General features: G+C 40.1%; 1 protein-coding gene across 1 annotated transcript in view; it reads left to right on the forward strand.

Annotated features, from left to right (window-relative positions):
• Window positions 1-15,609, forward strand: part of TJP2 (tight junction protein 2) — a 55,890-nt gene that overhangs the window by 31,193 nt on the left and 9,088 nt on the right. Inside the window, exons 12-17 of the mRNA XM_006834908.1 lie at window positions 4,974-5,082; window positions 5,770-5,980; window positions 7,478-7,665; window positions 9,504-9,599; window positions 10,221-10,300; window positions 10,724-10,934. Of these exons, the coding sequence (XP_006834971.1) occupies window positions 4,974-5,082; window positions 5,770-5,980; window positions 7,478-7,665; window positions 9,504-9,599; window positions 10,221-10,300; window positions 10,724-10,934 (895 nt within the window). The remainder of the gene's footprint in view (window positions 1-4,973; window positions 5,083-5,769; window positions 5,981-7,477; window positions 7,666-9,503; window positions 9,600-10,220; window positions 10,301-10,723; window positions 10,935-15,609) is intronic.

Here is a 15,609-nt window from a genome sequence, read left to right on the forward strand (position 1 = left end):
GGCTGTGAACCTTAAGGTCAGCAGTTCAAAACTATCAGCCACTCCGCAGGAGAAAGATGAGACGTTCTACTCCCGTAAAGATTTACAGCCTCATAAACCCTGTACAGGGTCGCTATGGGTCGGAGCCGACTCGACAGCACTTAACAACAACAACAACTAGTGTTTTCTACCTTTATTTGTTTCAGAGGTCCTATTCATGGCCAAGGTGCATACAGGACATGAACTGTGTTTGGATTCTAATCACTTTTTCCTGTTTGGGGGTTCTTTTATTCAGGCTCTTCTCTTTTGTAGAGGTGAAAGTCTGGCACGTGTAATGAAAGCATGAGTGTGCTATCTGAAACATGACATGTGCCTTGTCTGTAACGGAAATGCACTTCTTTTCAGGTTCTTTTTGTGCTTGGCTTGACTGTCTCTGCTTATTATTTCTCTGGTACAATTGTCATTTCTCTTTCAGAAATTTTTATGAGGTGGGAAGGAAAAAGTAAAGCAAAACTCCTAAGTTTACCACCATATGTAGCAGCCTTTAAAATATGTAGCAACCAGAGGGGCTTTACTTTTTTTATTTGTTTTCCTAGTTGTGGTTCTCACAATTGGACCAATAAGTCACATGATAAATGGAGAAAAGATTGAAGTTATTTAAGACTTCAGTTTCTTTGGATCCATAATCAACATTCATGGAAGCAGCAGTCAAGAAATCAAATAATGGATTGCATTAGGCAAATCTACTGAAAAAGACCTCTTTAAAGTGTTCAAGAGCAAAGATGTCAGTTGAAGAACTAAGGTGCTCCTACCCAAGCCATAGTATTTTCAGTCACCTCATATGCAGCTGAAAGTTGGACTGTAGAAAAATCAGTACATTTGAATTATAATGTTGGAGAAAAATATTGAACTGCCAGAAGAAGAAACAAATCTGTATTGGGAGAAATACAACCAGATCTCCTTACGAACCAGGATGGCGAGACTTTGTATCTTGTTCTTTGGACATATTATCAGGAGAGATAGTCCTTGAAGAAGGAAGACCCCCTACAATATGGAATGACATAGTGGCAGCAAAAATGGGCTCAAACATAGTAAAAATTGTAAGGATGACACAGGACAGGACAGTATTTCCTTCTGTTGTGCACAGTACGGTCACTGTGAGTTGGAATTGACTCAATGGCACTTAACAACAGCAACAGCAACAGCAACAATTGTGGCAAAATACACATACCATGAAATACAGCATTTTAACCATTTTGACATGTACAATTCAGTGGAGTTAATTAATTACAGTCATAGTTTTGTACAACAACAATGATCTAGTTCCAAAATTATTTGCCTCATGCCAGAAAGCAACCCACAGTTATTAAGTGCTTTAATTATAATCTTTGTCTTTGTAGTTGATTGAAGGTCAGTCTTTTGTGGACATAGTGATGGAGAGAGGCTCTTTGAGGTCCTCCCTCCATCCCCATGGCCCGGTCTCAGTCACCTGAACAGAGACATGCATCACAAGTTGCTGTCAACTCGGATTCATGGTCAGAGCAGAACTGTGCTCCATCGGATTTTCAGTGACCAAATTTTTTACAAGTAGGTTGTCATACCTTTCTGTCTCATCTCTGGAACCATCAACCTTTTGATCACAGCCAAGCACATTAGCCATTTACATCATCCACAGACTTCATTAGAATCATATAAACCAAAAAGCCGAGTGTATTGCTGTCGAGTAGGTTCTGACTCATAGTGCCTCCTTCCTGTGTGCCGAGTTTTCTATACCGATCTTTGCAGAAGCAGATTGAGTCTTCCACGCCAGGTCTTCCATGGCACCACTGAATGGATTCATAACTCCAACCTTTTTGATTAGTTGTCAAGTGCAACACAGAGAACTAAATGCATATGAAGGAGAATCAAGAAATTTGTGGAATATTTGAATGCAAAGATAGTGGAATTCCACCTTGAACTTTTTAAAGCCCCTCATATAATGGCTTATAAAAACACACACTGATCATATAGAAATACAGAAGTAGATAAAGAAATGGCACTAGAAAGGATTGGTACTAATTAGGAGATGGAGTTATGGGAATAGCAGTGATTTTAAGGTCCCAGTATTAGTCCAAAGAAAAAGTTACCTGATTGCTTCCACAATTCACTTTATTTTAGAAGTCTATTTTCATTTAATGCCTATTTTTACTTAATCTTAATTCTGGCTGAAGGCCTAATTAATACATTTTTTTTAAACAAGGAGGCCTCACTCTTGTGATTAAAAGAACTTTGTAGTCCTCAATGCCTGAAGAAAGTATTTCATTATTCTACATCTTTTCTTTTCTGCAATGTATTACTGAAATATTGTTGTTAAGTGCCATTGAGTCAGAGCAACCCTGTATAGGGTTTCCAAGGAGCGGCTGGTGAGTTTAAATGACCAACTTTGTGGCTCAAAACAATCTTGCAGTCCAGTGCTTTATCCTACAGTGCCACATATGATTTTCATTTTGCATCCATGTAAGCATTCTATTTTGAAATTATTTTAAAGGTGCATAAGTAAGATTTCAAAGTATCTTTTTCAATATGCCACAATTTCATATACTTTTTAACTCATCTTCTAGAAGCTATTTATAGATTTCCCTACCTGGTCAATAGAGTCCTGGTGTGGTGCTGTGGGTTAATGCACTGCACTGTAAGGTCGGTTTGAATCACAAGGTTCGTGGTTCTAGCTCACCACCCACTCCTCGGAATCCCTATACAGGGTCGCAGTGAATCATAACTGACTCCATGGCATTTAATAACAACAATAACCTACTCAATGGAAAATAAATGTATGCGCTCGTTGCCAGCAATGGCTGTGTACCAGACGTCCAACTATATTAGGCTAATGGTTTGTCATACAAGGCTAAGGCTCTTTAATGTCATAAACAAAATACCTTTTAGGGAATTGGAGCTGTAGGAGAAATGTAGAATTGGTCAGAATCCTTATTTTCAGGTTCTTATTTGAACCAATTTAAAAACTGTAAATGACAGGAACAATGAAACAAAATAGATATATCGTTGGAGACAATACAAAACCTACAATCAGAGGTCCAGGTGATCAGTACTAAAATATCAGAAATGGACAGTACACTGAAAGGGCAAAGGAGTAGTTGAATCAATGGAAGTCAGAATTAGTAAGCATGAAGGTAAATCTCCTAATACTGCTAATATAGAACAATCAGGAAAAAAGAATGAAGAAATCTGAAGAAAGCCCAAGATTCATGTGGGACAACATGAAGAGGAATAACCTGTGGGTGATTGGAATTCCAGAATAGGAAGAGACAAATAAAACCACAGAAAAAATAGTCAAAGAGCTGCTGGAAGAAAATTTCCCTAACATACTGAAAGATGATAAGTACTCAAGAAACTGAATGAACACCAGGCAGGATAGACTCAAAACAAAATCACCAAGATATATCATAATCAAGCTCTCCAAAATTAAAGGCAAGGAAAGAATTCTGAAAGTAGCTAGGGAAAAAAGAAATGTTACCTACAAAGGAAAACCAATAAGATTAAGTTCTGATTTCTCAGAAACTATCCAGGCAAGAAGGCAATGGGGAGACATAAACAAAACTCTCGAAGAAAAAAACTGCCAACCAAGAATCATATACCCAACAAAACTGTCCATCAAATATGATGGCAAAATTAGAACAGTTCAGAATAAACAAAAATTAAATGACTTTGAAAAAGCTAAGCCAATGTAACAAAATAGACTAAAGGGAGCTCTTTGAACCGAGACCCAACAAGAGCAGACAGCAACCAGAGGTTGACATACATGGCAACACCACCAGGAACTCAGTCCAGACATGCAAGAGTCCAGAGCAGAAAAAAACTACAAGACTGAAAATAGGGTATCTGGGATGTCAGTCTATGATTAGGACAACTACAAAGCAAAGGGGTGGGAAAGTACAGTTAACAGAGTTTCAGGTGGTGGTGATGTCAGATAGATTTCAGGATAAAATCGACTGTTTTAAAATGAGGAAGAAACTAAGAAAATACAGGACACCTCAGAGAAACAATATACCTTCATATCAAATCAAGAAAAGGAAAATTCAAGAAGTTTTTTAAACTATGAAGAAGTTGACAAGAAAAAACACACCAAAAAAAAAAAAAAAATGAACCCAGCACAGGACAGCATGCAGAACAAAGAAACCAGCAACACCACACACAAAAACCAGATCGCAAAATGACAGCAATTAATCCATTCCTGCCAATACTTAATGCTGAATGTCAGTGGATTAAATGCACCACCAGTCAAGAGACTGAGAGTAGCAGATTGGATAAGAAAACAGGATCCTTCAATATGCTGTCTATAAAAGACACACCTTACACAAAGACAAAAATAGATTAAAAAATCAAAGCATGGAAAAAAAATTATATCAAGCTAATTGCAGTAAAAAATGAGCAGGAAATATTAATCTCTAATAAAATAAACTTAAAAGGCAAAAACCAGCATAAGAGTCAAAGAAAGACATTATCTCATGATTAAAGGATCAATTGAACAAGAGGACATAACCATAATTAAAAACCATAAATGTCTTAAGTTGGGCCAGAGTGTTTATTTGTCACAGACCCCACCATTCCCTGTTAGCTGTTATCTATTTCACACTGTGCATTAATTACTTGCCTGACCTTGCCTATGGGAAACTAAGGAAGAGAGGGAGACAGACATAACCACAGGGAAATCTAATCGGACCCTCTGTCCCTTGGTGGGTTGGTATGTCCCTAAGGGGGGTGGGGTGGGGGGGTGGTTGGCAGTGTGGGGAGGCAGGAAAATGTGGCAGTGTGCACAGAACTAGCAGCCCAGGCCAGGCCCACAGTGGATACTAGGCGGGATTGATCAGGATCCTAAGGGCTTCTGTATTTGCTCTAGTTGGACCTGATAAAATCACAGAGACAGAAAGCTCAAGTGATAACCTCCTTATAAGCATCTCCTCATTGTTTTGTTTTTTTTTTTTTGCTCTTCCTGTCAGGTGAATACCCAGGATTTCAGAGGGCTGGTTCGGGAGGACGCTGTTCTCTACCTGTTAGAAATCCCCAAAGGTGAAATGGTGACCATTTTAGCTCAGAGCCGAGCCGATGGTGAGCAAGTTTGTTCATTTAACTTAGTTTGGGGTTGGACAGGGTTATGGAGGAGAGATCATTGGACCAGAATAGGCAAATCTGGGTATTAAAAAATCAGAGTAGATTATAACACTTAGTCCTGGTTCATGGGTATGTGCAGAAAAATTGGGAATCACTTAAAAAAAGGTTTTCTGTGCCTTCACTGCAGTCATTCCAGCCGTTGTGTCAATTTGGAATAAAACTGCTTTTCTGGACAGTGATGTATTTGAAAGGAGACCTGCTTGGAGTTATTACTGTGTTACGGAGTTGTCTTACAATATGTTTTGTCAGTCTCCACATTAGTCCTTATTATCCATCGTCAACAATTTGCTTAACCTTTCCAAGCTTTATATCATCCCTGTCTGTCTCAGGAGAGATTGACGACTCAATGAAGTTTGTTCTCCATTCCCCTCCCTCCATTTTTTTTTTTTTGTTGCTTTTTTGCTACCTCAACATTTTTCACTTGTACAATTACATGAAACCAATGACATCAATCGTGTTGTGCAACCATCCCCCACACCCTTCCTTTCTGCTTGAGCCATGGTTCCCATAGGGCCTGTGCAATGCGTTCACTGAATGGAGAGAAAGTAAGGGAGGGGATCAGAGAGATAAGGAAAAGCTAGACCAATGTAACCAAATGTGGCAAACCATACTTTTGTCTTCCAGTGTACAGAGACATCCTGGCTTGTGGCCGAGGAGATTCATTTTTTATAAGAAGTCACTTTGAATGTGAGAAGGAGACACCACAGAGCCTGGCCTTCACCAGGGGCGAGGTCTTCCGAGTGGTCGATACGCTGTATGATGGCAAGCTGGGCCACTGGCTGGCTGTGAGGATCGGAAACGAGTTGGAGAAAGGCCTAATCCCTAACAAGAGCAGGTAGGTATCTCCGATCACATACTCTCCTATGTCCCTCTGAACCATTCCCACCTCAAAAAACATCAGAACTCTTGAAAAGGAGGTTCATGTGACTTCACTGTTGGTCATCATGCTCTCTCCTCCCATTGTCTACTCTTACTTCCTAATGAATGATCTAGAACTACTATAAAATACCCAATACCCAATGGCTTCTTGTTTACTGGTTCTTCTTCACTCGGGACTGTTGACCGCTCATTCTCCACAAATCTACCCTTTACGGGCCCGGAACTTTAAAATACCCATCAGCTCCTTGTTTCCTGGGGGATGGCCCAGAACAGTAAAAATGCCCATCAACTTCTTAAAGAATCCAGGCTTACTGCATTCATTGAGGCTGGAGGAACCCCTGAAGCTTTTTTCCTAAGATACTCTTCAAACCTTGAGTTGATGCTGTCCCCTGAAGTTATCTTTTAGCTAAACAGATATTTTAGCTCCAGAAGTAAAGATTATCGGCTTTGAGTGTTGAGTTTTTTTAAAAGAACTGTACATTACATCAAATGGATGACAGTTACCATAAAACATAGATGAGAAGTTGGGAGTAGGGTGGGGGGAGTAAGTCTAACTAGAACAGAAATAAGGAGAATGTTGATATAAAGAATGTAACCAGTGTCACTGAACAGTACGCGGGAAAGTGTTGAATGAATGGAGCGTGCTTTTCTGTGTTTTAACTATGAAAACCCAAACCCACTGCTGTTGAGTTGACTCTGACTCATAACTCATAGGACAGAGTACAACTGTTCCGTAGGGTTTCTGTGACTGTAAATCCTTATGGGAACAGACAACCTCATCTTCCTCCCATGGAGTGTCTGGTGGGTTTGAACTGCCAATCTTGCTGTTAGCAATCAGCCCTGTGCTTAAGCCACTGTGCCACCAGTACTCCTTTGCTGTGTATAATTTATTTCACCCACACTAAGTAGAATATTAAACGATATTAAAATTATCCACCAGCTGATTTGCTGTGTTTAGCATCGCATGGTTGGTTGATGAACTTGACTAATGTTGACATGATTACCAAAGGTGTATCCGCTGCTTTGTACCAGTATGAGATAGATCTGAGTGGCCAACACACCTCTTAGGAGTGAGGCAGGTTGTTGGGCAGCACCCACCCCTCATCCTTGGGAAAGGCTTTCCTCAGGGAATACTTTTTAGCTGACAGTAGAAAGATCTAGGAAAGATACCTCTACTTTGACAGGTTAAAGCCAGCTTCCCAGAATGGGGTCAAGTGGAAGGTATTTTTTACTGAGCCACTTCTGATGAGTTTTATAGAGACCTAGCCTGTCTCTGCCTCTGTCTGGAAGTAAAGGCCCCCTCATGCTTCCTACCCCATGAAACGTTCTCACTGTCAAGTCAAACCTTCTCATGTCCAAGTGCATAAATCACCCTGGCAGGATTTGCTTGATGGCGTGCCCCTTGTCTCACTTTCTGGATCTAGAGATTTACTCCCCATGGTTTCTCTGTCAGGGCTGAGCAGATGGCCAGTGTTCAGAGTGCCCAGAGAGACAATGCTGGGGACAGGGCAGATTTCTGGAGAATGCGTGGCCAGCGATCCGGAGTAAAGAAGAACCTACGGAAGAGTCGGGAAGATCTCACAGCTGCTGTGTCTGTCAGCACCAAGTTCCCAGCTTACGAGAGGGTTTTGCTGAGAGAAGGTGAGCCACGAGGGGCCAAAATATGATCGGACTGGTTTGTGAGTCTGTTTCCTTTCACTTTCAGATGATAATTGTCCAGTTCTAACTGATCTGCAAGGAGCTCTGGTAGTGTAGTGGTTATGAATCGGGCTGCTAATCTCACGGTCAGCAGTTCGAAACTACCAGCTGTTCTGTGGGAAAAAGATGAGGCTTTCTGCTCCCGTGAAGATTTATAGCCTTGGGAACCCTGTACAGGGTTGCTATGAGTCGGAACCGACTCCACGGCACATAACAACAACTTGTCTGCATCACCCTAGGCTGTAGAACTGAAACAGGAAAGAGATTTTCCAAAGAATGAGCTGCCTGAAACTTCTCACTGGAGACTTATTTCCACAGCCTGAAAAAAAATTAATATCATCATTCAAAAGTTTTGATGTAGTCCTCATGTACAAAGATTACCTTTAAAAATGATTAGAGAGGGTCAAGGAATATTATTCAGAAAAAAGAGATGGGTTGAATTGAGGTTAGGAGGACACACACTTTCCTGTCATTTAGTTGTGTTATTGTCAAAAAACTATTAAAAGTTGCTCAGTAAGTTAAACATAGAATTACTATTGTTGTTAGTTTGCCATTGAGTCTATTCTGTCTTGGGGACCCCATGTGTATATAGTAAAACTGCTCCACAGTGTTCCCAAGGCTGTGACCTTTCAGAACACATTACCAGGTCTGTCTTCCAAAGTGTCTGTGGTTGGGTTTGAAATTCTTTAGGAATACCATGTTGTTGTTAAGTGCTGTTGAGTCGGTTCCTACTCATAGAGATCCTCTATAGGGTTTATGAGGATTGGCTGGTTAGTTTGAACTGCCAACCTTGTGGATCAAACTGACCTTATGGTCTAGTGCTTATCCTACAGCACCACACCAAGACTCTTTAGGATCACCATATGACCTGCCAATTCCACTCTTGGGTATATACCTCAAAAAATTGAAAAGAGGTTTTCAAGCAAAAAACCTTGCACGTCAGTGTTCATAGCAGCAATATGCACAATAGCCAAAAGGGGAGACAACCTAGATGTCTATCAAGTGACGAATGAATAAGCATATGGAGTAGAGTCCTAGTACAAAAGATTACCCAGCCATCAAAAGACATGTAGTATTGTTAGATGCTGTAGCATGGGTGAATGCTGGAAAACTTCTACGAAGTGCAAGAGACCAGACACAAAAGACCATGTATTGTATGATTCCATTTATGTGAAATATGCAGAATAGGTAAAGCCATAGAGAGAGAAAGCAGGTTATTGGTTGCCAGGTACACAGGGTGAGAGTGGGTAGGATGACGGGGATGAGGGACTCCTAAGTGGGTATGGGGAGTCCTTTAGGGATGAAGATGTTCTGGAACTAAGAGAGTGATGATGGTGTGCTACATGTGAACACACTAAATGCCATCAGTGACCATATCTGTAGAGTCCTGGTGTGGTGCTATAGAATAAGCAATGGACTGCTAATCTAAAGGTCCATGGTTCAAAACCACCAGCCATTTCTTGAAAACCTTATCCAGGGTTGATTTGAGTCGGGACTGACTCAATGGCACTTAACAACAACATTATGTGTATTTTACCACAATTTTTAAAACAAAAATAACCACCCCTTTTACTTGTGCCTTCTATCTTTATATTATTGTTATTAAGTGCTGTCGGGTCAGTTCCAGCTCATAGCGACTCTGTGTAGTGTTTCCAAGGAGCAGCTGCTGATCTCATGGTTGGAAGTCCAGTGCTGATCCTAGAGCACACACCAGGAATCCTTCTATCTTTCTATGGTTAGGCAAAACTATTTGTTTAATGGCATTTCTTGTCTCCTTTCAGCTGGTTTCAAGAGACCTGTGGTCCTATTTGGCCCCATAGCAGACATAGCAATGGAAAAGTTGGCAAATGAGTTACCTGACCAGTTTCAAACCGCTAGTAAGTCTGTCACTAATTTAAATTTTATTTTGAATAGTGAACACCCACAAGCCCTTCACCTGGTGTCACCGATTTTTAACAGTTTGTCATTTATGCGTTCTCTCCTTCTTTCTTTATCATTCTCCCAACACGCACATGCACCCACATACATACTTTAAACATTTCTGCTAAACCAGTTGACATTATGACCCTACACTTCGCCCCTGAACCCTCCGGTATGCATCTCCACAGAGTAAGGACATTCTCCTCCATAATCACAACACAGTTAGCATGAACAAGACATCTAATACTGATACAGCAATATTAATTACACAGCTCATTTTTCCAATTTCCTCAGTTGTCCCAATTATATCCTTCATAGCTTTCAAATTTTATCCTTTTAAATTAGGGGTAATGAAGGAGCATGTGTTGCATTTGGCTTTTATGCCTTTCTGGCCCCCAATTCTTTTCTAAATTATTACGTAACATTCATTTTTGAAGAGTCCAAGCAGGTTTTCTCACAGTGTTCCTTGTTGGACTGACTTAGTTTATTCTTCCTGGTTAGGTTTCAGTTAAAAAGGAATCATGTGGTTGTCTCTAATTTTTAACAGATTAATTAACTCCTTGTTTGTGCTTTTATAGAAACGGAGCCAAAAGATGCAGGATCTGAGAAATCCAGTGGGGTGGTGCGGTTAAACACCGTGAAGCAAATTATTGAACAGGTGAGAAAATTCATCCAAAGGCCATATATGCACTCAAAGAATTGCATCATGTTTTTCTGCAGCTTTATTTATTTTTTATTCCAAAATCTGTAATTTAATAACCATGACATGTTGATGATAAAAAAATGAATATACATATGAACTGTTTCACTATGTGAAGCCCATTACTATTATGTGGCATTGGTGTCTTTGTTTTAGTATTCTTAGCAATATACCAAGTAACCTATTGATTATAAAAAAAAAATTAGTAGATTGATAATATTAAAGTAGATAGTTTGTGGAGGGAAATGGTTTCTGCTCTTGAAGTTTCCAAGTTAATCTGATGCAGCCTTTACTTATTAAAAGAAGACCTTTGATTCTGTTTGGTTTTAACCATTGAGGAACCAAATAGCCGTTGACATTACTCGCTTCCATTTTTAACAGGATAAGCATGCACTATTGGATGTCACTCCAAAAGCTGTCGACCTGTTGAATTATACTCAGTGGTTCCCGATTGTGATTTTTTTCAACCCAGACTCTAGACAAGGGATCAAAACTATGAGACAGAGGTTGAATCCAACGTCCAACAAAAGTTCTCGAAAGTTACACGATCAAGCTAATAAACTTAAAAAAACTTGTGCACATCTTTTTACAGGTAAGTACAATTTCATTTCTTTGCCTAAAAGTGAGAAAAAGAGAATGGAAGAAGTAAAAACGTCATCTGAATGGAGAATTTGAAATCAAGTTCATGACCCTTGGTAAAGTAGTTAATCCCCAGTAGTTTAAAAGGATATGAGACCAGTGGTGTGTATATATTCTGCAATCTTGACTTTAGGGAAATGTTCATAAAGATTCAGGACAGCAGCAATTGGTCATTTTGTTGATACTCAGACTTTTAGTTGGGAGGACCACAGGTTTGTGTGTGAGATTGTAGTTGATTGAACCAAGCTCCCCACCAAGCACCCACATCTCAGTGTAGATGAATGCATTCCGTAATTTATGCTGTGACGGCACCTTTGCATCATCATTTAAAAATGTACCTATAGTAGGAAAATGTCCCTATAATAGAAACTGGAACATAGTTGGATATTGATATTGGGTGATAATTAAGGTTTTATCATTCCTGCTTTGAGGTGCCATAATAATATGATTATGTGAAAAAAGTCATTATTTTTAGGGGTACATATTAAAATGTTTATGGCTAGCCTAATATGATGCTTGGGATTTACTTAAATAATCTGCAGGAGAAAGGGGAGTTGAGAATAGACAAACCACGACTGGCCAAGTATTGATCAGTGTTGAAGTTGGGAGATGTGTTCATGGGAGTTCATTAAACTGTTCTACTTTTGTGTTTTGTGTGTTTAAAGTTTTCTGTAATTTAATGTTTTTTTTTTTTAATCCCTAAAATGAAGACCCATTGCTACTATTACCCTTGAAAGTAAAATGAACTAAGAAAGTGACATATTTTAGTAACATATTTCAGTAAAATTTCTTTTTCTTTCTTCCTTCCTTCCTTCCCCTTCCTTCCTCCTTTCCTTTCCTTTTCCTTTTCCTTTTCCTTTCCTTTCCTCCCTCCCTCCCTGGGGAGACACTGTAGGATAAACATTGGACTGCTAGCCACAGGTCGGTGGTTCAAACCCACTAGCTCCTCCTCAGAAAACCTATACAGGATCCCTGTGACTCAGAATCCACTTGACGGCACGTCACAAAACAACAGCATAGTAATAATGACTTAGCCCTGGTGTGGTGCTGTAGCGTGAACACTGGACTGCCAGTGGTGCTAACTGCAAGGGTGACACCAGCCGCTCTTAGAAACCATATACAGGGTTGCTATGATTCAATGGCACACAACATATTAATGATTAGTTCTGTGCAGATGGTATAATTAAGGACTTACAGGAGTTGAATGCATTTTTTGGTCATGCCATGGTTTTATGTGGGAGCAGCACGAGGAGGCTGCATAGATATAATGTCCTTAGTTAGGATAATCATCCCCTTTTGGAGCAATTTTTGTCAACCAATGCCATTTTTGCCTCTGTGGGAGGGAGGTGGGTGAATGTGTATCAGCTTTAGACTCTTGCTTTAGTGTTGCTGGATTTTCTCATTAAAGAGAGATGTACTGTGTACCACTATGGCAAAATATTGTAACCGGCAAATACTATGAAACACATAGCTGTCGAGTTGATTCTGACTCCTAGTTACTCTGTATGACAGAGGAGAACTGTCCCATAAATTCCCTAGGCTGTAATCTTTCGAAAAGCAGACTGCCACATCTTTTTCCCACATAGCACCTGGTGGGTTCTGACTGCCTACCTTTGTAGTTTAGCAGCCAAACACTTCACCACCACACTTAACACCAGGGCTTCTCAACAGGGAGATAGTTTAACCAAATGCAGAAGAGAATAGTGTGAGCCATCATAAACTGGGTTTCTGTGAATGTAGACACTTGTACCTTGGGTATACTCCTATGTATCTTTCTTCTATCATTTTTATTTGTCATTTGGCTTCAAATAATTGGAGCTCACTTAACCCTCTTTGGGAAATCAGTCATCTGGACCAGTGTAATAAATCCTTTCATAGTCTTTGTACATCAGAAGCAGTAGTAATAAGAAGAGTAGCAGCTAGCAATGGTGCAAGCTTTTCTGTGTGCTGTCTTATTATATCATGAAAAAGGGCCAATGACTTGGGCAAAGTCACACATGTAATGCGTTATCTGTGTCTGTGTGTCCAGTATCCTGTATATTTACAGAAGTAAACGTTGTTTTTATGCCATAAGGGTTCTTGTAGTCATACAGTGTATTTCTTCTGATCCGAAAACAGAGACTCATGTAATTGTGACTGATACCAGCCATCCCCTCCCCCCGACCTCCCCACCTTCACGGTTGCACATGTACCTGCTCAAAGGAGGCCAGGTACCTGCGTATCCACATAGCTGGTGGGTACCTTTATGTGGAGCTCAGGGAATGAGTCATAGTGAAGCTCTAATTTCTTGTTTAATGTGCTTGATTCTTAATGTGAATTCACTAAGAGGTTTTCTGACTTCTTCCATTTTATCAGGGGCAGGAACATGTTTTCTGCGGTTCATAAGTGACCCTTTGAGCTTTCCTTTTGTAGTGTGCTGAACTAGACGCTACTCCTCTCAGAGAACTTCAACATAAAGCACCTTAATGTTACATTTAGTGTGAATCATTTATTTTGTCCCTGGGGAATGGGGTTCTTTATTAACTGAAGGTGCACAATCTTATTTGTATTATTTAAGTACTAAGCCATTGCATTCTACCATAAACACAGTAACCTTTGCAAGCAACTATAATAAGGGTACAAAGTCCAGGCAATCAAGGTGAATTTTCCTTGTACTATCCAATGCACTTTAGCCCTGTAAATAAATAATAACCAAGGAAAGTGTAAACTCATTTAGGATTTTCCAAAGCCAATGTTGGTAGCAGTGGGTGATTATGTGCCATGGAGTTGGTTCAGACTCATGGTGATCCTGTATAGTGTTTACTCTATAGTGTTTCTGAGGTGGTACATTTTTACAGGAGCAGAAAGCCTCATCTTTCTCACATGGAGCGCTGATAGTTTCAAACTGCTGACTGGGATTAAGAGCCTGACTCATTACCACTATGCTACCATAGCCAGCATTGTTGTTGTTGTTAGGTGCCATTGAGTCAGTACCGACTCATAGCAACCTTATGCACAGCAGAATGAAACACTGCCGATCCTGGGTCAACCTCACTACTGTTGCCACGCTTGAGTCAATCGATGCTGCCACTTGGCCAATCCATCTCGTTGGGGGTCTTCCTCTTTTTCTCGGACCTTCCACCTTATCAAACATGATATCCTTCTCCTGTGACTGGTCCCTCCTGACAATATGTCTGAAGTATGAGAGACAAAGTCTGGCCATCTTGGCCTCTAAGGAGCACTCTGGCTGCACTTTTTCGAAAACGGATCTGTCTATTGGTTCTTTTGGCAGCCCATGGCACTTTCAATATTCTCCTCCAACACCATAACTCAAAAGTATCAGTTCTTCTATAGTCTTCCTTATTCACTGTCCAACTTTTGCATGCATATGAGGTAATTGAAAATACTGTGGCTTGGGTCAGGCGCACCTTAGTCCTCAAGCTGACAACTCTGCTCTTCAACACTTTAAAAAGGTCTTGTGCAGCAGATTTGCCTAATGCAATACGTCGTTTGATTTCTTGACTGCTGCTTCTGTGAGTGTTGATAGTTGATCTAAGAAGAATGAAGTCCTTGACAACTTCCATCTTTTCTCCGTTGATGAGAATGTTGCTTATTAGTCCAGTGGTGAGGTTGCTGTAATTCTGAAAGCTATGCCACTGGTATTTTAAATACCAGCAGGGTCACCCGTGGTGGACAAGTTTCAGATGAGCTTCCAGACGAAGACAGACTAGGAAGAAAGAGTGACTAACTACTTCTGAATATTTACTCACTGAAAACCTTATGAATAGCAGAGAAACACTATCATTCATTTAATGAAACAATGCTATATGTCATGAAGAAGAAAACTTGAAACATAATTTCTTTAAAAAACTTGCTTAATGGTTCTTACTGCCTTCAGAAGGAATGCACACAATTTCATGTACTCTAATAAAAGGCATGGCAGTGTGGTTTTAAAGAAAAAATATCCTAATTTGTTGTCTGATATTTTTAGGCCTGGTTTAATTGTTTATTGGAGTCTTTGTGTGGTGCTGTGGGTTAATGCACTGGACTGCAAGGTTGGGTTTTGAACAGCAAGGTTGGTGGTTCAATCTCACCAGCTGCTCCTCGGAAATGGTTGCCATGGGTTAGAACCCACTCTACAGCGCTTAACAACAACACTTATTTATTATTCTGGACCAGTTGGCCTATGTAGTTTATACTTCTTCAGGCCTATAAATACATAGTTGTTGTTGTAAAGTCTCACCCATAGCGACCCTGTAAGGGTTTCCCAGGAGCAGCTGGTGAGCTTGAACCACCAACCTTGCAGTTCAAACAGCTTTGCAGTCTGGCACATTAACCCACAGTGCCACACCAGGACTCCATAAATACATAGTACTGAGGAGCAATTGCATATATTGCACTTCATTGGCATTTTATATCTGTTCTCTAAAATTTTGTGCTTTTAAATGGATTTTTTGCATTGTAATGTGATGGCTAAGGTCTGGGGCTCTGAGGTCCAGTTCCTGAGTTTGCATACAGGCTTTTCCATTTACTTGGTATGAAATCTTAGTCTAGTTCCTTTCACTACTTTGTGCCTCAGTTTCTCATCTGTAAAATGGGCATGATAGTAGCACCTACCTTGCAAGTTTTAATGAAAGCATGAAATGAGC

This window comes from Chrysochloris asiatica, unplaced genomic scaffold (genome assembly GCF_000296735.1).
Source record: "Chrysochloris asiatica unplaced genomic scaffold, ChrAsi1.0 scaffold00014, whole genome shotgun sequence".
In the NCBI taxonomy this organism is placed as follows: domain Eukaryota; kingdom Metazoa; phylum Chordata; class Mammalia; order Afrosoricida; family Chrysochloridae; genus Chrysochloris; species Chrysochloris asiatica.